The 27,564-nt window shown below is 44.9% G+C and overlaps 1 protein-coding gene across 2 annotated transcripts; it reads left to right on the top strand.

Moving 5' to 3' along the window:
- The first annotated feature begins 119 nt into the window (after window positions 1-119).
- Window positions 120-27,564, top strand: LOC123344833 (myosin-1B). 2 transcript variants are annotated; one of them, XM_044981312.1, is made up of 38 exons: window positions 120-323; window positions 409-552; window positions 641-797; window positions 1,611-1,638; window positions 1,739-1,847; window positions 1,944-2,036; window positions 2,235-2,298; window positions 2,394-2,492; window positions 3,067-3,170; window positions 3,333-3,471; window positions 4,391-4,509; window positions 4,609-4,758; window positions 5,470-5,640; window positions 6,243-6,549; window positions 6,680-6,753; window positions 8,431-8,518; window positions 8,613-8,730; window positions 9,117-9,240; window positions 9,326-9,462; window positions 10,348-10,603; window positions 12,972-13,214; window positions 13,322-13,498; window positions 13,585-13,730; window positions 13,818-13,908; window positions 14,438-14,827; window positions 15,670-15,796; window positions 20,013-20,131; window positions 20,456-20,652; window positions 20,991-21,174; window positions 21,255-21,420; window positions 21,573-21,697; window positions 21,946-22,254; window positions 22,355-22,558; window positions 23,973-24,098; window positions 24,192-24,362; window positions 24,447-24,551; window positions 25,795-25,890; window positions 27,412-27,564. In XM_044981312.1, the coding sequence occupies exons 1-38, from the start codon at window positions 120-122 to the stop codon at window positions 27,562-27,564; spliced, it is 5,814 nt and encodes a 1,937-aa protein (XP_044837247.1). The 2 variants fall into 2 exon arrangements, with proteins under 2 accessions (XP_044837247.1, XP_044837246.1); XM_044981311.1 differs by having other exon boundaries at window positions 1,739-1,877; window positions 6,243-6,567.

The following is a 27,564-nucleotide window of genomic DNA, read 5'->3' as shown; positions in this document are numbered from 1 at the left end:
TAAACAAGTGTAAGAAACTGACATGGCAGAGTATTCTAAATAAACAGCATGTGAATCAATGTCACACATTTTCTCCTCATCAGAGCTCACTGCTGAGCTGCCCTAGATAAACCGCAGCCATGTCGTCGGATGCTGAGATGGCCATTTTTGGGGCAGCAGCTCCTTTCCTCCGAAAGACAGAGAAGGAGAGAATTGAGGACCAGAACAAGCCTTTTGATGCTAAGAATTCGGTCTTTGTGGTGCATCCCAAGGAATCCTATGTGAAAAGCGTAATCCAGAGCAGGGAAGGTGGGAAGGTCACAGTCAAGTCTGAAAAAGGAGAAGTGAGTAAAAACAAGGAGTAAGGAACAGCATTTTGTTCCTCCTCTGTTCTTAGCTGATAGAAATGGGTCTCTTCTTTCCCTCCAGACTTTGACTGTTAAGGAAGATCAAGTCTTCTCCATGAACCCTCCCAAATATGATAAAATTGAGGACATGGCGATGATGACCCATCTCCATGAACCTGGCGTCCTGTATAACCTCAAAGAGCGTTACGCAGCCTGGATGATCTATGTAAGTAAAGGACGAAGTCTTTCCTGGATTTCCAAACTAACAGCTAAATCACTGTGGAAGCCAACCAGGCTATCTCCCTTTCTTTCAGACCTACTCAGGTCTCTTCTGTGTCACTGTCAACCCCTACAAGTGGCTGCCTGTGTACAACCCAGAAGTTGTGACTGCCTACAGGGGCAAAAAGCGTCAAGAGGCCCCTCCCCACATCTTCTCCATCTCTGACAACGCCTATCAGTTCATGTTAACTGGTGAGTGGCTCAACTCCTGAAAAGCGATTACAGAATGAAAATTTCTTATGAGGAATCACAATCTTCTTTCCGGGAAATATGACATGCAGCTAACGACACCAAAAACATTCAGAACTAGCAAAGTGCAAACATGAATTTGTTCAAAGACAAACTGAGCCTGACCCAAACATTAGCCCAGCTCTTGAAGCAAACCCAAAGCAAACCTTTTTGGAAGTTCACAAGCATGTGGTTAATGGAAAAAGTACAGAATGTCCATATCTGCTTCTGAACATTTTGGCTCTAACTGGGCCCAAAGAAGAACTGTCAAAAATCATGACGCTCTGTTCTCAGGAAGCCTGATTCTTCCTGACTTTGCATCTTATGTGTCATTTACACTTGTGCAAAGTGGTGCATCATAATTCTCCACTCCCCTACACCTTGCACAGTAATTCGCACACACTTTGCACTCTTCTTGCACTGATGCTATGCAGATGGTTATAAATTGAGGATCAAGTCATTATTCTGTATAACCCTTTGCTGTCCAGAGAGATAAGTAGCTTCATCAGATTTCTGTAAGAGGGAATTCTGTGAAAGGGAAGTGGGTATGGCTCTATTGAGCTGCATGAGCGTATAGTTATTATTTATTATGGCCAGGATTTTCAAAGAGGCCTAAGGGAGTTGGATGCCCAATTCCTATGGACTTTGAGTTAGTTGCCTGATGTCCTGAGGCCCCTTTGCAAATCCCAGCACTTATTTGTTTCACTCCGTTTTCAGTGAGTTCAATGTTACTCAGTAACTCTTTCAAAAGTCTCTTTGGTTCTGTCTCTTTCACAGATCGGGAGAATCAGTCGATCCTCATCACGTATGTATATTTCCCTGCTCCGGTTTTTGTTGGCTTTGCTGTGCGCTGCAGGAAGAAACTCTTTGGTTATGTGTTCTCTGCTTCTCTGTTTGATTTGCAGCGGAGAATCCGGTGCTGGAAAGACTGTGAACACCAAGCGTGTCATCCAGTACTTTGCAACAATTGCAGTTTCTGGGGAGAAGAAGAAGGAAGAGCCAGGCAAAATGCACGTGAGTTGGTCACTAGAGATGGGATTAAATGTTCCATTCTGAAACTACCACGTCATTTAAAACAACCTTAATTTGATGATAATTGTTACTTTGTAGGGGACCCTTGAAGATCAAATCATCAGCGCCAACCCCCTGCTGGAGGCCTTTGGGAATGCCAAGACTGTGAGGAATGACAACTCCTCTCGTTTTGTAAGTCTTTTTGCCAAAATTGCTCCTAGTCACAAGTGCAATGATGGACCATATATTTCCCTATCATTAGACTGTGATAATACAAATCTTGGCTGAGTTTTCAAGCCTGCTGAAGGGACCCCCAGGGCAGCTTTGCAAATCCCACTTTTGGAGTCTGCCTGTGAGGGTTTTAAATGAAATGACTTTTTTCCTTTAAAGGGTAAATTCATCAGAATCCACTTTGGTACCACAGGGAAACTGGCTTCTGCTGACATTGAAACATGTAAGGGACCTCCCTTTATGGGTCACAATTCTCTGTCTCTCTTTCTTTCTCATTGTGTTTTCTTGTCACTAATTGTACTTTACCTGCCTTGCAAGATCTGCTGGAGAAATCTAGAGTCACTTTTCAGCTCAAGGCGGAAAGAAGCTACCACATATTTTATCAGATCATGTCCAACAAGAAGCCAGAACTAATTGGTAAGAAACATTTTCACTCTTTTGGCGGAACTGGTCACTGAGTAACACCAACTGATGAGCTTTGTTACATGGGCAATTATGGGCATGTCTGCACTGCATTGGAAACCCAGGCTCAGACTCAGGTTTGAGTCCAACCCCTCCTCTACAGTTCACACTCAAATCTATCTGACTTGGGTCACTAAGTCCTAGGACGCATGTGGCATGGGAGGTCCAACCCCAAATCCTGTTTTGGGGTCGGTCCAAACTCCGTCATTTCGCAGTGTGGACACAGCATACGCCTGGATCCCCAGAAGCAGAAAGTCTGATTGGAGTCTGCGAGCAGTATGGACGCATCAGCATGGTTCTGAGAACCAGGTCCTTCAATTGTAAACCTGGGTTTACTATGCAGCATGATGCACATGTGTAAGCTTGGAAACACTGAGTCTGTATGCATGGGGCCCACTGAGCTGGGTTTGCAATGGAATGTTGACATACCATTAAAACCCTGTGTTACCCTGAGGCAAAGTCTGGAATAAATACGTGACCAAAGACCAAACTGCAGCAGGTAAAAATTGGGATCTATTCTTGTTTTCAGAGATGCTTCTGATTACCACCAACCCATATGACTTCCCGTTTGTGAGTCAAGGTGAGATCACTGTAGCCAGCATCGATGACCAGGAAGAACTCATGGCCACAGATGTGAGTAACACACATAAATTAGCACAGGGACTATTAACTATATCAGAGAAGGAGTAAAATGTCTGAGTGCTTTAAGAGCTGAAATCCCATTTTAAGTCAATGGGGCTTTGGCTCCTAAATCACCTAGGTGGTAGATCTTTCCTTTAATGATTCTGTCGACAGAGCGCCATTGACATTCTGGGCTTCAGTTCTGATGAAAAAATGGCCATATACAAGCTGACGGGGGCAGTCATGCACTATGGGAACATGAAGTTTAAGCAGAAGCAACGCGAGGAGCAGGCGGAGCCGGATGGCACAGAAGGTAGTAGCAGAATCTGAGCTAAACGCTCAATAATACAAGTAAAAACTGAAGCCTAAATCATCACTTGTGCTGATCTGGGTGTTGGCACAACTTAACTCATGAGGGAGGTGGCTATAAGGGCTGATCTAAGTTATATCATACCTACTATAACATACCTACTACACATAGGTGTAAATGACACATAAGGTGTAATCTTAAAATGGCCATCTTTGTAAAGCAGCTTAGCTTTGCACATGAAAAGGGCCATGTAGGTGTTTTATTGCCAAACCAGCTTGTGGATCATGCTATGAGATGAGACAGGCAGTGGGGATGTGATGGCAGAAGAGGGCCAGGAGTGGGTATTTATACTAGTTAAACGTCATGAAGTTCCATTGTGTCCCAGAAGGCTCCTGTCTATGTTCATTCTGTGGACACAATTTGGGCCACGGTTTGAAACTGAAGAGAGACTTTCTCATTTGTTTCTGCACTGAAATGCATCCCTCTGTAATCCTGTTGAAGTCAGTTGGATTGCACAGAATGGTATATGGCCACTAACCTGAGTCCTTTATTCTGATCATTCAGAAATCAGAATCTCTAGACAGGCTGCACAGTAAAGTGGCAAAGAAAGAACTTCAAAGCCATCTTTCCATTCTGGCTAGTCATCTGCTTCTTTCTCCTTTAACATTTTTTTATTCAGACCATATGGGATATTTTTTTTGACAAATTCTTTCAATCACTTGATGTACAGACCCTCTGAATCAAATGCAAAACATTTCAGTAAGAAATAAAGGAAGCTCTAAACTCCATAATTACTGGAGTTTTTAATAGATGTGGTAGCTGGTGAAACACAAACAGATCTCATTGCTCTTTTCTAGTCATTATAAAAGACACCAAAGTCTATCTTTGAGCTACTAGTTCGTTCCTCTCACTCTTTGTTTAGTGGCTGACAAAGCAGCCTACCTGATGGGTCTGAACTCAGCTGACCTGCTCAAAGCCCTGTGTTACCCCCGAGTCAAGGTTGGGAATGAATATGTGACCAAAGGTCAAACCGTGCAGCAGGTAACAATTGGTGATCTAGAACTCCTGGTTTGAATTAACACACCCAGGTTTCTTCCTCTGCTTGGTATGGTAACACCAGTCCTTCTCCAACTGCTGTAGGTGCACAATTCGGTGGGTGCTCTGGCAAAGGCGGTCTTTGAGAAAATGTTCCTGTGGATGGTCATTCGTATCAACCAGCAGCTGGATACCAAGCAGCCCAGACAGTACTTCATTGGTGTCCTGGACATTGCTGGCTTTGAGATCTTTGATGTAAGGAGCAGAGATTTTACAGCAGGTTCTTGGAGGGGATGCTCAGGGGTTCTGAGAACTTTGAGGGCTATTTTTTAACAATTTTTTTATTTAAATAATTTCCTGTAAAAGCCTGACTTTTCTGCAGAAACAGGTGTCTCTTGATCTTCCCCCACAGTAGTATGACCCCCCAGTGATTTAATTTTTGGATAGATTTTGTGTGGTACATGCAGAAATGGCAACTACACTGAAAGTGCCTTCAAATTGTTAACAGGTGGTGCCTAATAGCAAAGAAATTATCCTGCACCTAATGCAAATTATTGTAGGTGTTCATGACACCTAGAGGGCAGCTCACTAACTCCCAGGCAGGCTTGCAGCTGAGTATCTGGAAATGTCTGGGTAGGCCAGAGGACTGAGAGCTCAGAAGGAGCTGGGAAGGCCCAGATCCTAATATCTGATCAGGACCAAGAGCTTAAAAATGCCCGAGTAGGCTTGGTCCCCAGAGCACAAAAATAGCTAGCCAAGCTTGGGCTGTACACTGCAGAAATGTCTATGCAGAGCTGAGGGTTGAATCCCAAAACATCTGGCTAGTTTTAGGGAAGAGAACTCAGAATTCCATTGAAGCCCAGGTTAGTTACACAGACATGATGAGTTGAAAGAAGAGTCATTATTAGGTATATCAGGTGTGCCCAGAATTTTACAGATAGAGATCTTCTTTTTGCCTTTGTGTAGTACAACAGCCTGGAGCAGCTGTGCATCAACTTCACCAATGAGAAACTGCAACAGTTTTTCAACCACCACATGTTCGTGCTGGAGCAGGAGGAGTACAAGAAGGAGGGAATCGAATGGGAGTTCATTGACTTTGGGATGGACTTGGCTGCCTGCATTGAGCTCATTGAGAAGGTTCTTATTCTTTATGTGCTCAAGGGTTCTTTAGCTTCTAAAGGATTTTGCTATACTTAAGATAATTAATAAATGCATGTAAATGATTTACTATACGCTGAATAATTAAATAAATATACTGGACATTGGTTGTGAAAAGGTCTCAATCCATAACTTTGGGATAGGGTCACAAGGCAGCCACACATAACTCTATGGCAACAGTCCCCGTCTCTGCTCACTTCCACAAAGAAGAGGAGAGTATAAGTTTTGGAGCCTCTTTTCAGTTCCTGAGACACAGTCACTATTTGAAGGCCCTCTAAAGAACTGCATGGCCTCACACCTAGACATAGCAGGTTTAGAGTGATTCCTGTTTCATTCACTTTGGTTCTCTAGCACACAGAAAATCTGTCTAGCACACGCAAGGTGATTTTCCATGAACTATATCTTTATTATTTTCAAACCTACAGACAGATACCATAGGTAGGTTAGCCAGATTTCATCTTGTTGAAGGCATGTTCCCTGACACAATATCCCTCCTGAACACAACCAAGAGACGCTCACATTGTCTAGGAGGCTGATTTGTAATATCTCTATTTCCTCTCATCTGTTGATGTTTCTTTCAGCCAATGGGTATTTTCTCCATCCTGGAAGAGGAGTGCATGTTCCCCAAGGCAACTGATGTATCTTTCAAAAACAAGCTCTATGACCAGCATCTTGGCAAGTCCAACAACTTTCAGAAGCCCAAGCCTGCCAAAGGAAAGGCTGAGGCCCACTTTGCCCTGGTGCACTATGCTGGCACTGTGGACTACAACATCACTGGCTGGCTCGAGAAGAACAAGGATCCCCTGAATGAAACTGTCATTGGGCTGTACCAGAAATCGTCACTGAAAACACTGGCTTTGCTCTTTGCCGCGTATGGTGGAGATGCAGGTAATTTCTGTGAAATCAGTATTTTCTCTGACACACAGCAGATGGCTCCTATAGAATTAAAAATGATGCAAAATGTTCATCTTCATGAGATCCTTACATTTTAATTGCATCCTTTTCTTGTATTATTCAGAGAGTGGTGGTGGTGGCAAGAAGGGAGGCAAGAAGAAGGGTTCTTCTTTCCAGACCGTCTCTGCTCTTTTCAGGGTACAGTACAGTGGTTACTATAAATCTCTTTTCTATGTGAAGGAGGAAAGAAGACCCCCTTTAATTCTGCATAGCCTGATTTCCAGTTAGTTCTGACGTGCACAAGCCTCCTTGCTCATAAAAAGCAAAGGCTGTAATCCTCAATCAAACAAAACTTCCAGGCAGGTCACTAGGAGTTTTGGCTAATTAACAACATGAGAATAAGGGCCAGAGTCACTGTCTCCTCTGGATGATGTAAAAAATGATATAAAACAAAATCATCCTCTGATATGGGGCTTAACGTGTTCCTTCCTTCTACTTACCCTTTCAGAGGAAATTGATTCAAGGCCATAAATTATGCAGCTTCCGCCCCCCCCCCCCACATGTTGCAATGGGGTCGGGTCTGTAGGCGCCCTTCATGTCTCTGATTATAACTGAAGAGATGACAAAGTTATGAGTGTGTCACATGTGTCTCACTTCCCTTCTGCCTTTCACCCCCTTCCTTTCTCATCCTCTTAAGCGGGGGTGGCCAACCTGAGCCTGAGAAGGAGCCAGAATTTACTAATGTACATTGCCAAAGAGCCACAGTAATACGTCAGCAGCCCCCCATCAGCTCCCCCATCCTGCTCCCAGCGCCTCCCATCCACCAGCAGCTTCACTGATCAGCGCCTCCCGCTCCCTCCCCGCACCTCCTGATCATCTGTTTTGTAGCGTGCAGGAGGCTCTGGGGGGAGGAGCGAGGGCACTGCAGGCTCTGGGGAGGGGGCAGGAAGGGGTGGAGAGGGACAGGGCCTGTGGCAGAGCCAGGGGATGAGCAGTGAGCACCACCCGGCTAGGGTGACCAGATGTCCCGATTTTATAGGGACAGTCCCGATTTTTGGGTCTTTTTCTTATATAGGCTCCTATTACCCCCCACTCTCCTCCCGATTTTTCACATTTGCTGTCTGGTCACCCTACACCCGGCACATTGGAAAGTTGGTGCCTGTAGCTCCAGCCCCAGAGTTGGTGCCTATACAAGAAGCCGCATATTAACTTCTGAAGAGCCGCATGTGGTTCCGGAGCCACAGGTTGGCCACCCCTGCTCTTAAGTGTCCTGATTCTCCCTTGCCTGACACCTTGGGTGTCACTTTCACTGGTGCAAAGAAGTGCAAACGGTGTACAACGCTCCCAAATCAGAATTCCTCCCTCCGTCTGTCCCATGAATGGCAGTGCCTGACACCCATCTCGCACTTACTTTGTTCAGATGTCGATGACTAGACAAGGTGGAGGGCATGGAGAGTCTGCGTTCAGGCCTGTGTTTTATCCTGACATACAGTCCATTAAATTTTAAGTTTAGAATAAACTTCTGATGTTTGTCCCAGATTTTTGAAAGATGCCTTATGTTTCAGCAACTCCAATGGCTCTTCTGCCAGTCATAATGGCCATTTCTCATAGGCTCAATTATACTATTTGTAATTATTTAATTTCAATTTATTAACAAGTTTCAAAATTACAAGAAGGAGGGAGGCATAGATTAGAATGGCTCCAGCTGGTAAGACCTGACAGCTCATTTGTCTGAATTTCAAACACTGGTCAACAGTTTGCTACAAATCATGATCCCATTATAAACATTTCACTGTATCTATCCATGAATAGATCTGCATACATCTGCATAGGAGTAATATTGGTTAACCTAAATCTTTGCTTATGGTTTCACAGGAGAATTTAAACAAACTGATGAGCAATCTGAGAAGCACTCATCCTCACTTTGTGCGGTGCCTCATTCCCAATGAAACAAAGACACCCGGTAAGAAGTGTCAGTGTACAGAAATCTCAGTGAGATGCAGCCATTCCTTCTGGGCTGCACAATAAGGTACTAATTCATGCTGTGATTTGTTAAGGTGCCATGGAACATGAACTCGTACTACACCAGCTAAGGTGTAACGGCGTGCTGGAAGGGATCAGAATTTGCAGGAAAGGATTCCCCAGCAGAATCATTTATGCAGACTTTAAACAGAGGTCAGAGTCCTCTAATTCCTGTTCCATTCGCTGTCTGTTGAGTAGCTTGCATTTTCTAACTGCTTTAACTATTGTAGTCACTCCAGCGCCCAGCACATGCTGTGTATATAGAAGAAATTTAGAACCAAACTGGTGTAGTCCAAAAAGAAAGCAAAAATGCCACACTTTTCTTATGTGGGGGGAGGGAAAGAGGCTGGGTGAGCAGTGGAGTGGCCATGCCAGGTGACTATGTAGCCCTTTAAATACCATAAAGCTGAGTTTCATGATGGGTCTGTTTGTGGGACCTCAGAATAGGTGCTTCATGGGAGGACAAATGCAGAGACATGGCCAGTGTGGCCAGAATTGTGAGCAATGTGAGCTTTTTCATATTTTGTTTTCTCCCACAGATATAGGATTTTAAATGCAAGTGCTGTTCCAGAAGGACAGTTCATGGACAGCAAGAAGGCTTCTGAGAAACTACTTGGGTCCATTGATATTGATCAGACCCAGTATAAATTTGGTCACACCAAGGTACAAACACTCTTTGATTCAAACACCATCTAACTGTATTTTGTCCAGAATGAAAATGATGTTTTGTAATATTCCCTTTTTCAAGGTGTTCTTCAAAGCAGGACTTCTGGGTCTTCTAGAGGAGATGAGAGATGATAAACTGGCACAGCTTATCACCCGCACACAAGCCATGTGTCGTGGCTTCCTGATGAGAGTGGAGTTCAAGAAAATGATGGAAAGAAGGTAGCAACGTACTGTATATCTGCTAGGTCTGTGTCACCCCAAAGAGGTGAAATGAACAAAATTGTAGGATGGACTCAGTCTAACTTAGATCTCATTAATCCACTGTATCAAGGTGTGAGCGCTTGGGAATAGAGCTGGGTGAAAATTTTCAGACAAATAGTTCATTTGCTGAAAAATGCGGTTTTAGGTCAACCAAAACCATTAATGAATTTGCTTGTAATTTAGGCCCAAGAAAATGTCCAATTAAGATTCACAAGGGGACTTAGGTGTCATTCACAAAACAACCAGAGGAGGAGCCCCAGAATACCTGTCAGTAGTTTTGGTTGAACATTAGTTTTGGTTCAACCCAAACTGATTTTTTTTATTTTATTTTTCGGAACTGCCAGTGAACCAACAAATCAATTATTTGCCCAGCTCTATCTGGGAGTGCAAATCGATATAACTGGTATACCAAGGAGCAAGAAGAAGGTGTAATAAAGTGCATGTTAGACTAAGGGTGGCCAACTTTAACTTACACCTTCCAGTTGGGTACTTTTATGCTAAATCCTCAACCTGTGAGTTATACCAAGTCAGAGTCCCTTAGACTTCAAAACACTCATCAGAGGGAGTGGGTCAGTTACAGATGTGATGTGTAAAGAGGGAGTGAAAGTTTATCCCGGTTTGTGAGTGTGAGTCTACAGAGAACAGACATTAGTTCAACATGCACATTAAGGAGATCGACAGTGGAGTTTTACTGCCCCTAGACTTTCTAAGGCTCAAGCAGGTCCAAAGATGTAACCCTCAGAGTAGTGCTTTTTCATGTGAGTGGCCCCAGTGCTGCTCACAATTAGTAACATTGCAGTATCTGGCCTTTAACATTAACCATACATTCTGATTACATTATAGAGAGTCCCTCTTTTGTATCCAATACAACGTTCGCTCGTTCATGAATGTCAAGCACTGGCCCTGGATGAAGCTGTACTTCAAGATCAAGCCCTTGCTGAAGAGTGCTGAATCTGAGAAGGAGATGGCCAACATGAAGGAAGAGTTTGAGAAAACGAAGGAAGAGCTTGCTAAGTCTGAGGCAAAAAGGAAAGAACTGGAGGAAAAAATGGTGACCCTGCTGCAAGAGAAAAACGACCTGCAGCTCCAAGTGCAGTCTGTGAGTATCACCAGTGCATTCGACCCTTATTGCACAGTAGAAAGGTCCAAGCTGAAAGTTCCAAATGCAACTTTCCCATGAAGCATCCCATTAATAGCACTGGGATCAGTGTTTGGCCAAGATAAAATATTCCCAGTGTTTAAAATATAAAATATTGGTGTATAAATAAATAACAATACTCCCAGCCACGTATGACAGGTCGTGCCCTAAAACAAGGTGAGAGCAAGCAAATTTGGAGAAGCAAAGTTATGCTCTTTAAATACTCCTGCCTCACCCATGGCAACTTACCATGACAATGCCAATGTATTCACAAGCCCTGATGAATTTACACATCTGCTGTACCCTTTAAATGTATTATGCCACCAATGTTGCCATCCCAGGCTGGATTAAAGCAATCTGGAGCCTCACACACACCATGACAAGGGTCCATCTGTGGCTCCACCTGCACAGCCCAGCCTTGTGATGTGGTCCCCTGACCCCTCCAACACACACAGTTGAAATGGCAGTGGCAGCAGGGCTCCTCACTTCCCAGAGAAGCAGTGGCCACAGTACGAGATCCTCTTTTCCCAGAAGAAGAGGCAGAAAGGACCTCCTCTCCTCTGGAGCAGCAGTGTGAGATGTAGGGTTCCCTCTCTCACTCCACAGAAGTAGAGGTGGCAGCACCCTGAGTACTTGCTTTATGAGCCTGGGTGTGCGCAGGGGGAGAAAAGCAGGGGCACGCCCCCTAGTAATTGGCAGGGGGACAAAACAACTCTGGCAGCCCCAGGGCCGTGGAGGGAGAGCGAGCTCCTCAGCCCCCAGGGTGGAGTGGGGACCTGATAGGGTGACCAGATGTCCCGATTTTAAAGGGACAATCCTGATTTTTGGGTCTTGTTCTTATATAGGCTCCTATTACCCCCCCACCCCTTCCCGATTTTTCACACTTGTTGTCTGGTCACGCTAGGACCTGCCCTCTGAGTTTCATACTGGAGGGCTGCTCGCAATGCAGAGCTCTTTACTGCAGCACTGGGCAGCCAGATCCCCTCTTTCAGGAGCCGGCATTCTCTGGAGCTCACTCACCCCACCCCCTTCTCTGCCTCCACCAATTAGCACTGAGATGATACAGAGTGACAATCTTCTTAACCAATAGTAGTGCGGCAGTGAGCAGAGCCTCTTGGGGTGGGCAGGCAAGGAAAGGGATCGGTCAAGGGGAGTGCACAGGGCCCCTGGACAGTGGTGGTGGGAGCACAGGCTGGGTAGGAGGGAGGAGCACAGGGTCCCCAGTGCTGCCCTGGGGGGATAGCGAGCTCCTCTGGCCCAGGGCAGTGGGGGGAGCACGGAATGTGCCCCCTAAAGGGGGGGTCAAATTTTTATTCCTGCACACGCACCTGTCCAGGGTGTCTATCCATGCACTCTTCTACTCTGGCCCCACACAGTCCTCTGCTTGGGTGGTGTCTGTTCCCCATCAAAGCAGCAGGGCTTGGCGCTCACACCCCAAAGAGACGAATGGGGCCATTCTACCCTCTCAGAACTATTGTTTTAGGCTGTCTGCAAACTCAAGCAGTTGTCACTGCATCAGTTACACTTGGCTCACATTTTCAAGCTGTTCTTCATAGCCCCATGTTGAGGTTTTATTGCAGCCACATGACTCCAGAGTTGAAGCCCTACATACAAGCTTATAGTGCCTATGCCTTAATCTGGCCCTGTGAAAATAATGACTCTTAGAGAAAATTTTGGAGCCTGAGCTACAGGATGTGCATAAAAAGTTAAGGAAATTTCAGTTTTTTTCTTTAAAAAAATCACTCAGTAGATGATTTTGCATGGGCTTAACGCCACTGTTTCTCAGCTAGGCTTCTGAAGGACTAAGCCTCAATTTGAACACTCAATTGATGCCAAGGCTAGACCCTGCAAAAAGATCTGCTTCCAGGGTGCCCCACTGATGTCAGAGGGCTCTGTGTGGGTGCAGAGTCCAGCTGGGTGGAGTCATATGGAAGACATGGGCTCCATGTGAGGAGATCCATTTGCAGGATCTATCCACAAATTTGATATTCTCAGTCAAGCCATACTTGAGGTACCTAAGCACTAAAAATATGTGCCAAAAATATGAACAGGTGAGAGATGCTTCATTTATGGCCAGATATTGGAAATATATTTGTTTTTCATTTCTGAGTTGTGTTGAAATTAGAGAAATTTCAGGCCAAATGCTTATTTTTTTCCAGAAAATTTTAAGTGACTGATAATATGAGCTATAAGTGGAAGTGTCATCAGAACCATAACTATAAAATACCTATTCCATGCTATAAAAGATGCAGTAAAAGTCATTATGAGACAAACATCAGTAAGAAAAAGAAACCTTTAAAAAAAGTTCCTAATAATGGATTCACTGTAGGAATCTGATGGCTTGGCTGATGCTGAGGAGAGATGTGACCAGCTGATCAAAACCAAAATCCAACTTGAAGCTAAAATTAAGGAGCTGACTGAAAGAGCAGAGGATGAGGAGGAGATGAACGCTGAGCTGACAGCCAAAAAGAGGAAACTGGAGGACGAGTGTTCAGAGCTGAAGAAAGACATTGATGACCTTGAGTTAACACTGGCCAAGGTTGAAAAGGAAAAACATGCCACAGAAAACAAGGTATAAGGCAGAATCTCTAACGAACATTTTAAAATATGACACTGTTGGTTCACAAGCAATAACATTTTGTATCCATTTTCTTTAACTACCTCTGTTCAACTCTGCAGGTGAAAAACCTCACGGAGGAGATGGCAGTCCTGGATGAGACCATCGCTAAACTGACAAAGGAAAAGAAAGCCCTCCAGGAGGCCCATCAGCAGACCCTGGATGACCTGCAGGCAGAAGAGGACAAAGTGAACACGCTGAGCAAAGCTAAAACCAAGCTGGAGCAGCAAGTGGATGATGTAGGCACAATAACATATGGAGAGAACAAAACCAGTGTGAAGTTAGGCTCTTGTTAGCAGAGAATTTATGGCCTCTTTCTGTTTAGCTTGAAGGGTCGCTGGAGCAAGAGAAGAAGCTTCGCATGGACCTTGAAAGAGCTAAGAGGAAACTTGAAGGAGATTTGAAGCTGGCCCAGGAATCCACAATGGATTTAGAAAATGATAAACAGCAGCTGGAGGAAAAACTGAAGAAGTAGGTATGGTTTGCAGGGGGTATCCTGCAGATACATTTTGTTCCAGCACTAACCTTTTTTTTTTTTTTTTTTTTGCATGTGAAAAGGAAAGACTTTGAAATCAGTCAGTTCCAAAGCAAAATAGAGGATGAGCAAGTCCTGGCCATCCAGCTGCAGAAGAAGATCAAAGAGTTACAGGCTAGTCATAAATTCTCTCTCTTCTAGCCTTCAGAACAAGTTTAGTTAAAGGGAAGCCATCTTTCTTAGGCTTGGTCTAAGTTAGGTTGACATAGTCATGTCGGCCAGGGGTTTGATAAAACCACATTCCTGACTGACATAGATTTGCCCCAGTGTAGATGCACACCAGCTGTGTTGGTGGAAGAAAGCTTCCATCAATGTAGGCAGATGAGAGGAGGGAGAAAGGAGGGACAGTTGTACCAGGGCCCTGAGCTCAGGGGACCCCCCAAAACATCTTTAACATCTGTGTAAATAAAGTGAAATGGAAAGAGGTGGACCCAGTGACCAGGGACCCACATTTCTCTCAATGGGTATTTGGATGTAGCTACCCCAGTTCAGGGAGGTGATGTTCCTTTGCCTCCAGAACCCCTGTTTTCAGTGTAGGCCGCATCTATTCTACGGTGTTATGCCAGCAGAACTCTGCCAACAGCCATACTGGTATAGACCCCAGAACAAAGCCACAGTGTTAGTGTTTCCTGTTGTTCTCTAGGCTCGTATTGAGGAACTGGAGGAGGAGATAGAGGCTGAACGTGCCTCTCGGGCTAAAGCAGAGAAGCAGCGGGGTGATCTCTCCAGGGAACTTGAGGAGATCAGTGAGCGTCTGGAAGAAGCTGGTGGAGCCACAGCGGTTCAGATTGAGATGAACAAGAAGCGTGAGGCAGAATTCCAGAAAATGCGCCGAGACCTTGAAGAGGCCACTCTGCAGCATGAAGCTACAGCCGCCGCCCTCCGGAAGAAGCACGCGGACAGCACAGCAGAGCTTGGGGAGCAAATTGACAACCTGCAACGAGTCAAGCAGAAGCTGGAGAAGGAGAAGAGTGAACTGAAGATGGAGATTGATGACCTGGCTAGTAACATGGAGACTGTCTCCAAAGCCAAGGTACAGAGCTGTGTATTGAATGTGCTATCTTCGGCCTAAGTGTTATTGCAGATGAAAAGAGCAGAGGATTTATATTTAATTATATCAAATTTACATGTTAGCAGGGTTTAAAAGAAGGGTAAGAGCTGTACATGAATTACTACGAGTTGGTGTTCAGTAATTTTGGCATTAATACAATGATAACTAATGGGTACTTTTGGTTTATAAGATAAGAATCAAATGCAGGATTGAATAGAGTCTAAGGCCGATGGCCAATGTTTTGATAGGAAAGAAACTTGAAATCCAAAGGCCTCTACCTTCATTAGCCCAGGTTAGTACCACGTTAGCAGGAAAGAGCTTCACAATTATTATTACACTGAAACTTTAATTAAATGATTAAAATTTAAATAATAAAAGAAAAACATTAAAAACTTCTGACAGATTAATTATCTTAACATCACTCGTTTTAACTTTCCTGTTTTTCTCTTCTGCCCTCTCTTCCCTCCCTCTGATCACTGTAAAGTGATGAGTTTTGGGAATAATAAATACGCAATAAATCATGATTTAAAATAAAAATCAAGGACTCTGCATCTCAACTAACAATCTGTGCCTTAATTTAAACAAGTGAGAGAACATTTGAATGATTTATGACAATACATTATCACACACTACTACGTATTGTGGGGCATAGCTTCTATAAATCCTGCAGCCTTAGTGATGTAAGTCCTTACTATAGAACTGTTTTCACTCTTAAATGCTGGCTAGCATTTTGTGGTCCAGGAGCGTTGCAGATCATGTGATCTCAGAATACAACAGAGCCAGTTGTGTAGCCTCTTTCCTTTTGTCCATTTCACATATTGCAGGCAAACCTTGAGAAGATTTGCCGCACTCTGGAAGATCAGCTTAGTGAGATTAAGACAAAGGAAGAGGAGCACCAGCGCCTGATCAATGACCTGAGCACTCAACGAGCTCGTCTACAGACAGAAGCAGGTAAGACACTTATAAGTGTTTGCTTCAAGGCAGAAATTTGACCAGTCTATGCCTGAGAATTGAGATACTTCTGACAATGGTGAATTTATCTCTCTATGGTTTAGGGATCCAAAGCCCTGAAGGGCCGGATCCGGCCCGCGGGCCATAGTTTGCCCATCCCTGGTTTAGAATCTACCTGCCATTCTATGTGATGCCTATAAACACTCTAGATTACCATGTATCAGACCATTACCAAGTAGAAATTCCTTCTTGAATACTTCATGCAAATAGAATAAAGACTGAAAGATTTTTGTTTTATTTTGAATACATCACCGAATGCATTGCTACTGCCGTTACTGCTAAGAATAATAAGGAAGAGAGGGGAATCATAGAATCATAGAATCTCAGGGTTGGAAGGTACCTCAGGAGGTCATCTAGTCCAACCCCCTGCTCAAAGCAGGACCAAACCCAACTAAATCATCCCAGCCAGGGCTTTGTCAAGCCTGACCTTAAAAACCTCTAAGGAAGGAGATTCCACCATCTCCCTAGGTAACCCATTCCAGTTCTTCACCACCCTACTAGTGAAAAAGTTTTTCCTAATGTCCAACCTAAACCTCCCCCTCTGCAACTTGAGACCATTACTCCTTGTTCTGTCATCTTCTACCACTGAGAACAGACTAGATCCATCCTCTTTGGAACCCCCTTTCAGGTAGTTGAAAGCAGCTATCAAATCCCCCCTCATTCTTCTCTTCTGCAGGCTAAACAATCTCAGTTCCCTCAGCCTCTCCTCATAAGTCATGACACACTAATTAAATTTGCAGAGGATACTTATATGGCGAGAGTAGCAAAATCCAGCAAGGATAAATATAATAAAAAGGAACCTAGAGAGATTAGGAAGATGAGCAGGAAAATAATACAAGATGCTTTTTGGAAAGATACAACTAGAAGATTTATGGGGAAATGAACCAAAGTACATGTACTTGATGGGTGGGGGAACTCTGAGAAACAGGAACATTGAGAGAGGTCTGGGAGACACACTGGACCCCAGACTAGATTTATATTTGCCAACTAATATGACAGCAAAGAAGCTCAGTGCTGTTTTGTGCTGAATGGGCAAATGCATCACGTCACAAAACAGGGCGGTTCTAAACACGCTGTATTGAACATTGTGGGACCATTTTTACAGCAAAGGGTTAATTTGGATGTTCCTTTGCACGTCAGAGCTAGAACTCTACTTTAGGGTTTTTTTAAATAATTTTAGGCTTCAACTTTTTAATGTCAATACATGATGTAGACCTTTATTAACTACATGCAAGGCCTTTGAGTATATCAGATTCTTTTGGCATGACTCTCATCAAGGAAATAAAAATTCCCACAATTCCAAGCTAATTGTCTAGAGTCCATAGGCCTTAAAGCACTGCATTCTTTATTCTGCAAGTCGGGAGGGATAAGGAGCAGGGACCAAGGTGGGGTGGCAGGGGCTCCTGGGAGCGTAGAGTAAGCTACCTGCTTGAGACTTCTAGGAGGAGATGCGTCTAGGGGCTCATGGGCTAGGTAAGTCAGGGTGGTATGGTGGGGGGCACCTTGAAGGGGAAGAGGAGGGTCCGGCTGGCGGGGAAGAGGAGGATCAGGCTGATTGGGGGATGCCTGGGAGGAGAAAAGTGGGGGGGTCAGGCTGGTATGGGGTGTCTATCTGAGAAAGAGGAGGGACAGGCTGGCATGTGTGTCCAGGGATTGGAGGTCAGTGGCCGGTGTTTCTGACACTCGGCGATGGCAATCCCCTTTGGGTCCTATTAAATCTGGCCTGGCTGCCCCCGCTGTCATGACGGGGGGAGACAGGGGCAACTGGGCCAGACTTCAGTGAGTGGTATAGTGACCTGCTTCATGGGGTTGCAGGCTACCCAGGTTTGGCACCGTAGGCAGATGAATTGGCAGGTCTGGCGCCCTAAGCATTGGGTCTCTTCTTAGTGCTCTCCCGAATGCCATGGCGATCAGAGGGGGCTTCTGGGAGGAGTCTGGTTTCTCGGGTCGCTTTTTGGGCTTCAGCTTGTCCATGTCTCCTTCTGCCTCTTTGTCATCTTTGGGTCCTGGGAGCTGGGCATCTTGGTATTCAAGTCCACCCTTCTTCTCAGAGGAAAAGAACCACCTTGCGTGCTTGGCAGCTGACGCCCAATCCCACAATTGGTGTCTTAGAGTCAGTCCCTTATTTGTATTGATTTGGATCCAACATGTGTCCGGAACCAGCTGAGACTCAGAACCCCTTTGCCTGAGGAGCTGGCAAAGTTCCTCTCTGAGCCCTCCCTGTTTTTCAAAGGCGGAGAAGCATCTGTGGTTTCAGGAGGCTCACTCGGGTTCCAATGCGCTAATGTACTTCCTCTTTTCTGATTTGTATGGTCTCTGGCAAGTTTTGCTTTCATCGGAAACTTTCTCCCTGTAGCTGGAGAGCCAACTGGGCCCTGTCATGTTAATTTCTAAGTCCCATTTCATAAATATATCCCAACAATTATCTTACTTTGCAAATGTTTTCCAGAGCAAAAGAAGAAACAGAGTTGGTATTAAATTTTTAATAAATAGCCATGTATATTTAAATTAAATATTCTAGATCTATTAATACTAATATATTTCATATTCAATTTTTTAAGTCTTCTCTGAACTTTCTCTACCAGTTTAGAATAGTTATCTCAGCTGGTTATTTGGGAAAGTCCTGGTGACATGATCCGATCTCTCAGGGTATGTCTACACTGAAAGGAAGCCCAGGTTCAAGCTTAAGCCTAACCCCCTTTTTGACTACACACAAATCACACGAACCCTGGGTTCAGACACAGGGTCTCAGGACCCCCCGGGGTCCAAGCCTGAGTCAAGCCAGGACCCAGGGTCCAAGCCCTATTGCTTTGCAGTGTAGACACTGCTCCACAGGACTCGTGCTCTGGGAGTTTGCCAAAAGTACTGCACAACTCCACAGGCTGACTTTCTTTGTCCTCCAGACAATCAAGTTTTCCTCCACTGCACCATGAACAAAGGGCTAGAGTGGCCACATTTTGGGATGGTGCTAAGAAGTCTGGGATGTGGGTGGCTGAACTCGGTCCTGCATAATGTAGCATAGACACTGGAGCCTCAGTTTGGGACCCCGGGTTCAACAGTTCCTAACCTGAGGTTACAAATGAGTGTAGACGCTCAAACTGTAGGTTAACAAACCCAAGGTCTTCTAACTTGAGTTCTATTAACCTTGGGCTTACATTGCAGTGTAGACAGACCCCTAGTGAAAGGTGGATAAGTTATTATTCCTGATGTCCCATACGTGAAAATAACAATGCTGAGTCCTATGGTGACCTGAGGTTGTGAAGGCATCTTTATGGTCAAGAGTAAAAGAAAGCAACCAAATCTCATTGCAAAGCTACCACGTTATTGGGCTTGGCTGGCACAGACATTCATTTTAGTACTGGGAGTCTGAGCGCAAACTTGCGTGGCTGTACAATGAGCTGAAAACTTCCACCCTGAGCCCTGAAACCAAATCCATGGACCTACTCTGAAATCAATAGGTGCAAGAGGAAAATGATTGGGATACAGGTGCTCTCTCCCTGATTCTCAGAAGGCTGTCCATATCTCTCCCTTTATATACACATTTGGATCATTCGAGTCTTGGTACAATGCCAAGCTACCCGAGACATGCTGCCATATTTACAGACTGTATATCACATGCTGTGTCTAGGGTTTTAAGGAAGATAAGGAGCCTCCAATTTCCACAGTTCACAAGGCTCCAAAATTCTTTAATCCAACCCTGACCAAGGGGATGAAGGAACTAGTAATGAGAAATGATTTAATTAGATAACAACATACAGTGTGGCTAAGTGATAACTTAGTTTATTTTAATGGAAATATGAAGGGTGGAAGACTATGTTTAGTATGATGCACCCAGGGTATAAGTAGGATTACTGGAATGAAACTAAGAAAAGAAAATTTAGACTCAATATTAGGAAAACCTTCCTGACAGTGAGATGTACTAGACTTCCACAGGTGATGAGTCTATAAAATTATATGGGACTAGAAAAGTGGACTAGAGAAAGCCACTAGAAAATGTACTGTAGGGAACAAGAGATTGGCAGAGAGATAGACTGGATGATGTAACAGGAGTTTCTAACATCTAACATGATTTTGTCTCATTTGCGAAAAAACATTACTTCCATAATTTTCAGTTGAGTCTCATTAAATCCCTCCTATTTCACTTTGTCCTTTTCAGGTGAATTTTCACGCCAGGTAGAGGAAAAAGATACATTAGTTTCTCAGCTCTCAAGAGGCAAGCAGGCTTTTACCCAACAGATTGAGGAACTGAAGAGGCACCTAGAGGAGGAGATAAAGGTGAGGATTTTTCCAAAAGTATTGTCTTCATCTGAAGGTTGGAAGTTTCATTTGATGCCTGATTCATCATCTACAAAGGATGCTTTAACCTCATATAAAATCATACCAGTTTGGAAACTAGACAGGGAAATGACTTATTAAGTCACCTAGCACAGCCCCTTACAATGCAGGTAATTTCCCTGCAGTGTATTGATATTTATCTGGATCAATTTTAAATGCCCCCATACAATGGGGTTTCTACCACTCCATCGACAGACGGAGGATACTGTCAGAAGTATTCCCAGGATATTTAGCAACACTATACTAACACTGTTGTATCTCCAGGCTAAGAACGCACTGGCCCACGCCTTGCAGTCTGCTCGCCATGACTGCGACCTGCTCCGGGAGCAATATGAGGAGGAGCAGGAAGCCAAGGGTGAGCTGCAACGCACCCTGTCCAAGGCCAACAGTGAAGTTGCCCAGTGGAGAACCAAATATGAGACGGATGCCATTCAGCGCACAGAGGAACTGGAAGAGGCCAAGTATGTGCTGGGATGGGGGAAGGACTGGAAGAAACCAAGAATGTAATGTGGAAATGGGAAGAGGCCAACGATATGCCCAGAACATGGAATATATGGGGCCCAGATGGGATGTATGGTAGAGAAAAAGAAAAACTAAAGTGTATATATCTCCTGGGAAACAATAGGGGGAAAGTCCAAGTGCAATAGTGTCTCCAAGATTAGGAGAGGGCACATATTATGTATGCACTGGGGTCACAGTCCAGAAGAGGTGACTTGTATTCTCACAAATCCCAGAGCAGCTGCACACAGTTGTTTCCCATATTGCTCACTAAATGGGAGCTGTATTTACAATCTTCCAGGAAGAAGCTTGCCCAGCGTCTGCAGGATGCTGAAGAACATGTCGAAGCTGTGAATTCCAAATGTGCTTCTCTTGAAAAGACGAAGCAGAGGCTGCAGAATGAAGTGGAGGACCTGATGATTGATGTGGAAAGATCTAATGCTGCCTGCGCAGCTCTGGATAAGAAGCAGAAGAATTTCGATAAGGTATTTCAGCCTTGTGGGTGTTGGATGGAGCATCCTCTAGTCATCTCTGTTGCTTAGACTAAGGTCTTGTTGTTCTTCAGGTTCTGGCAGAATGGAAGCAGAAATACGAGGAAACGCAGGCTGAACTGGAAGCTTCCCAGAAGGAGTCTCGCTCTCTCAGCACGGAGCTATTTAAGATGAAGAATGCTTATGAGGAAACCTTGGATCAACTTGAAACTCTGAAGCGTGAGAACAAGAACTTGCAGCGTAAGTCCCCGGATTTCTTCTCTAACATGGGCCTTCTGGAAAGCTTGTTAACACTCTAAAGTGAATCTATCTGTGCCGGTGGCATTTCTAAGGAGCCTCTCTCTCTCTTTGGGCCCTTTGTCTGACTGCGTTATTTGTCTGTAACCCAACAGAGGAGATTTCTGACCTCACGGAGCAGATTGCAGAGGGGGGAAAGGCCATGCATGAGCTGGAGAAAGTGAAGAAGCAGATTGAGCAAGAGAAATCAGAAATCCAGGCTGCTCTGGAGGAAGCTGAGGTACAAACGCCATTAGTCACTGCTTTACAGAGAGAAAGTCAGAAAACCTTGGAGCTGTATCCTATTGTAACACGGTGGGATAATTCACAGGGATAGGAGGACAGCACATGCTGTGCTGGAAGCTATGTACTCAGTGCCCATACTACCCATAACACTACATTCCACTCTGTGGGAGTATTTGACTCTATATTTGTAAGGAAAAAAACTATTTTTGTCCCTTTATTGACCCTTCACTTGTTCTTGTTAAGGCTTCACTTGAACATGAAGAGGGCAAAATCCTCCGCATCCAACTTGAGCTGAACCAGGTAAAGTCTGAAATTGACAGGAAGATTGCTGAGAAAGATGAGGAAATTGATCAGCTGAAGAGAAACCATATCAGAGTTGTGGAGTCCATGCAGAGCACCCTGGATGCTGAGATCAGGAGCAGAAACGAAGCCCTGAGGCTAAAGAAGAAGATGGAAGGGGATCTGAATGAAATGGAGATCCAGCTGAGCCATGCCAGCCGCCTGGCTGCAGAGGCACAGAAGAACCTGCGAAACACACAAGGAGTGCTCAAGGTACAGTAAGCCACACATGCCTAGTGCGATAGCTCAGCTGGTCTTTTCAGCATGTCAGGGAGTCTGTGCCTCCAGGTAATTTCTCTCACTCATTTTACAGGACACCCAGATACACTTGGATGATGCTCTCCGAAGCCAAGAAGACCTGAAGGAGCAGGTGGCCATGGTTGAGCGCAGAGCTAACCTGATGCAGGCCGAAATTGAAGAGCTGAGGGCAGCTCTAGAACAGACAGAGAGGGCCAGGAAAGTGGCTGAACAGGAGCTTCTGGATGCAAGTGAACGAGTGCAGCTCCTGCACACCCAGGTTAGGGTCTAGTGTGAAAAGAAATCCCACAACCCCCTAAGCAGGATACTGCTGTGTATGTTCCCTGCTCCAAAGAGCAGCGCTAGGAGGTGTTTAGAAGATTTTTGTTCCTGAAATGGCCTTTATGCTAATGTCCATAGGATAGACCTTTGTTAAACAGAAAGCAAGAAGCTACAAGGCCATCCTTGGTTTTCCTCATGTTGCTGTGTTGAAGGCGACACAAGGATGATGAAGGTTATAATTGCAGTGATGTGATGGAGCAGGGCAAGTGTCTCAGAGGCTCTGGGAGTGGCTTTCCTGCCTCTTATACAGTTTCTGGCATTGGATACTTTTAAGTCATCTCTGCCATCCCCTGGGGCTCAGGAAGTATTTCTACACAGTGATTGTTTTGTTTTGGAAAGGACCAGATTTACAACAGTTGGCACATTGGGTTTGTCACAGACTATGGGGATAATTTCTGTGAGAGCTCTTAAAATATTCACAGCATATTCTCCAAAGAGCAGAGATAGGCAGTGTTAAGAAGCAGTAAAGACCTTTTCTGAAATGAGCATTGTGGCAATATTCAGTAGGATGGACCATTGCTGAAATGGAAGCAGAAAACTGCAACTCCATGTTGAAGGCTACATGGGGGTTGTGAAGGTCAGAGGGAATTACAGCAATACTTGAAGTTGAGTGATGGAAGGGGATATCAGGGACCTCGGTAGCCTTTTGGTATCATTCGGAACCAGTCTGAAGGGAGAGCTGGTGGGTTTCCTGCCTCAGACGTAGTTGCTGTCAATAGATACTGTTAAATCATCTTTGCCAGAGATGATATTTGGGGCGCAGAAAGTGTTTCTAAAGAGCAATTATTTTGCTTTTGGAGTTGACCAGATTGCACCAACTGGCAGGTATTTCCAACCTATTTTCACAAGGGATGATATCACCAGTAGACCTTAAAAGATGATCTTCCCATTGTACCTTTTTGTAATGACACACATTGAAGTGTGTGCTATACTAAATTGTCAGTACACGGTAATATATATCAAACATGTGCGTGAGGTGCTTTCTGTGTTTGCCAAGTACTCCTTACTGCTACCTTTAATAAGGGAATGAGAAAGATATTTCTTTGTATTAATATAGTCCTTATTCACTCACTACTTCTGTCCTTCCTGCAAGCACACAGCCTTGGTATACTGGGTTTGTCACAAACTGGGTGGGGAGGGGTAATGTTTTTGAGAGCTCCTATCTCAAAATATTCACAGCACGTCACTGACTATCTGCCAGTGTTCTGCAGTGATAATTCATTTAGAGGAGAGTTCAGTTTTACAAACTTTTAATAGTAACCTGTATATTAAATACAAATATTCAGTTCATGCTCCAGAGTCAATATTTTGGGACTAACTGTAAAAACATCTTGTCTGTTGTTGTTAAACAGAACACCAGCTTGATCAACACGAAGAAGAAGCTGGAAACAGACATTTCCCAAATCCAGAGTGAAATGGAGGAGACAATTCAGGAAGCACGTAATGCAGAAGACAAGGCCAAGAAGGCAATCACGGATGTGAGTTGAAGGCACCTTTCTTTGGAGAACATGGCCGTGTTTGCACCTGAAATGGCTGGTTTTCTGGACCGGTTTCTTTTCTTTATTCACTAGGCGGCCATGATGGCGGAGGAACTAAAGAAGGAGCAGGACACCAGCGCCCACCTGGAGAGGATGAAGAAGAACCTGGACCAGACGGTGAAGGACCTGCAGCTCCGTCTGGATGAGGCAGAGCAGCTGGCACTGAAGGGTGGCAAGAAGCATATCCAGAAACTGGAGGCCAGAGTGCGTATTCCCCATATTTATGCATTTAGGAGCATTTCCTATGTCCAGTCACAGTGAAACTCAACAATCCATTTCTCATTTCAGGTGCGTGAGTTGGAAGGTGAGGTTGACAATGAGCAGAAACGCAGCGCTGATGCTATCAAGGGTATGCGCAAGTATGAGAGAAGAGTAAAGGAACTGACCTATCAGGTAAAGACAGTGATGAGCTGCCAAAATATTAACAACCGGTTCCCTCCCCCGTACCCCACAAGGGGGTCATGCCTCACCCCCACAGGGGTCGTGCCCCATCCAACCCCCCACGTTCTCTCTGTCCCCTGACTGCCCCTGGAATCCCTACCCCTGACTGCCCCCCACCGCCCCATCCAACCCCTGCTCCTTCCTGACTGCCCCCTGGGACCCTTGCCCCCATTCAATCCCCCGGTTCCCTGCCCTCTGACTGCCCCGACACTAATCCACCCCTCCAACTCCCCTTCCCTCTATCCAACACCCCCTCCCTGCTTCCGTCCCCTGTACCACGCTGCCTGGAGGTGGGGGCTGGGCCAGGGCCACAGGCTGGAGCCGCTCAGACAGGGCCGGTCTGGGCCGCTTGGCCGGGGCCGGAGCCGCTCGGCCGGAGCCAGGGCCAGAGCCGGAGCCGTGCCGCCCGGCTGAGGTCGGGGCTGGGCCGAAGCTGCGCTGCCCGGCTGGCTGCGGTCAGGGCCGGGCCTGGGGGCCGGACCAGAGCCGCTCCACCCAAGGATGGGGATGGGGACAGGGTCGGGGGCCAGGCCGGAGCCGTGCAGCACCTGGAGCCCTCCTCGCGTCCCCGCCCTCCTGCCCCAGCTCACATGCGGGAAGCCGCTGCTTCCTTCTCAGCCCTCCCAGGCTTCCCGCGTGAACAGCTGATTCGTGGGAAGCCGGGGATGGGGAGTAGAAGCCAGGGGAGCGTTCAGGGGAGGAGACAGAGGTGGACTGAGGTGAGCTGGGGCTGGGGTAAGGGCAGGGAGCTGCTGGAGCTTTTGTTAAATGTAAAAGCCCTTTTCGAACCGGTTGTCCCTCGCAGGACAACTGGTTCTAAAAGGGCTTCTAAATTTAACAACCAGTTCCTGCGAACCGGTGGGAACCGGCTCCAGCTCACCTCTGGGTAAGGAGGGAGGCCCTTTGTGCTGTCACATCCTTCTCCTGGGAGCATGAATTGTTTGTACCTGAACCTGCAAGGCAGAATTTTTATTGCCATTCTCAAACAGCAATACTTTTAATAATAATACTATGGAAAAACAAAGAGTTCACCAGGAAATCATTTGAAAGACTATTAAAATATCCATGTTATAACCTTTTTGTCCTACTTACCAAAATGTTTTATATGGAACATTGCTTTCACTGTATAATATGAAGGAAATAGACAAATAATTAGGAAATGAATTGACTCTCTTCCATTACAAACTCTTTTTAGACTGAAGAAGACCGCAAGAATGTTTTCAGGCTCCAGGATCTGGTAGACAAACTACAACTGAAAGTGAAAGCTTACAAGAGACAAGCTGAGGAGGCTGTAAGTATCATTCTGAGGCGGGCAAATATTCATCCTCTGATGGGATAGAAATTCTGCTACTTTGAGGAGAATTATATTAAGTTGTTTTCAACTGATTGTCTGTCTATATGCCTGCCTATCTAAGCCCCTGGGATTTGTTTGATGCCTTAATGGTTGTTTTTTGCACAACAGCTCAAGTATACAGAGAATTAGTTTGTGTTGGCCATTGTAACATCCCTTGTAGACACCTGGACGGGTTCAGAGCAACATACTTGGGAGAGGGCTTCCCACAACACAGTGCCAACCCAGAACAATGGATCTGGGAGACTGCAGTAAACACAATTTCATTCAGATATAAATAATACCTTTAATTTGCAATTTTGCCAGAGCCAGAAAATGCTGTCACCTTATCAAAGAACGTTTCTTCCCCTGGGGCAATGGCTGAGGTACTTCAGTCTTGGAACAAATCAGGATTTGTGTAGCAGAGCTTGCACATCCTTTGGCCTGTACCTGTTCGGTTTACCACTCTTGTACATTCTTTAGCATGGTGCTATCAGTCTGGTGGAATATTTACACTCCTCCTGTTTTTCAGGGGTGCTTGTACATTTCTTGAAAAGAATTTGTAACAGAAAGTTATGGGCAACTGAGAAAGGGGTTAGAATGGAAGCTACCTGAACTACAGTATACACTACCTACTCAAATATTAATTACATACAGTAAATACCATTAAAGTCTTTTTAATATAAAACTCCCTCTTATCTTTCCCAGAATGTAAATCACCTGTCCAGTAACTCTTCTAATTATTTAAATCCCCACTATCTATCAGAATACTTTTGATTTCCCTGCAACAATACACAAAAAATAAGGAGCAACTCCGTGTGTGTGTGTGTTTGTTTCACACAGGTAGATAGATTTGCACTAAGGAACTAAAACTTTTTTGAGGTTTTTGTGACGGGCTTATAGTGCTTTTGATATAACACAATTGATCTGTTCCTTTCATTCAGTTCTGTCTTCCTCTCCCTTGTAAGATACATCTCACTAGAAAGTACCAATTGCCCTTTTCTTGCAAAACCATGAGCAAACATTCTAATTGTATGAAAGGTAATTTTTTGTGAATCTAATAAAAAAATCTAGCAAATAGGAGATTTTTTATACTGCTCATCTAAAATGTTCCCCTTAAAATGTTTATCAGCTAGAATGCTGTGGCATCTGTCATTTGGATTTCTTCACTGTCCCATCCACTGTAGGATAAACTTTTTGTAACAATCATATGTTTACTGTCATTTTGCAAATGCAAAAGACTCCAGCATTATCCGTGAGCATACACAGCTAAAGATACATAACTCTTAAATGTTTGCAAAGGTATTTCAATTAGTTTTAAATACATTTTCTAAATTAGAAAATGATGAGGTAAGAAGTGGTCAGTAGATGACAGAGTCTGGGCCTTCCCCTTGGCAAAGAATTGCATCGAATCATGTCCCACATGTGGGAGAAGGGGAACTGTTAGCCTTTTGGTTTTCACAACTCTCTCTCCATCCTCAGGAGGAACTATCCAATGTCAACCTCACCAAGTTCCGCAAGATCCAGCACGAGCTGGAAGAGGCTGAGGAGCGGGCTGACATTGCGGAGTCCCAGGTCAATAAGCTCCGGGTGAAGAGCCGCGAGGTTCACAAGAAGATTGAAGGAGAAGAGTGA

The sequence above is a fragment of the Mauremys mutica genome, chromosome 12, assembly GCF_020497125.1.
Source record: "Mauremys mutica isolate MM-2020 ecotype Southern chromosome 12, ASM2049712v1, whole genome shotgun sequence".
NCBI classification, from domain to species: Eukaryota; Metazoa; Chordata; order Testudines; family Geoemydidae; genus Mauremys; species Mauremys mutica.
Note: the sequence above shows the minus strand (reverse complement) of the source record. Positions and strands in the feature narration are given on the sequence as shown.

Excerpts from the sequence above, each read along its gene's own strand:
- LOC123344833 (XM_044981311.1), top strand. The coding sequence starts at position 120 with ATGTCGTCGGATGCTGAGATGGCCATTTTTGGGGCAGCAGCTCCTTTC. Across the intron at positions 4,510-4,608 it reads AAGGTCAAACCGTGCAGCAG|GTGCACAATTCGGTGGGTGC; the intron begins GTAACAATTGGT and ends CAACTGCTGTAG. Across the intron at positions 13,499-13,584 it reads TGGAGCAGCAAGTGGATGAT|CTTGAAGGGTCGCTGGAGCA; the intron begins GTAGGCACAATA and ends CTTTCTGTTTAG.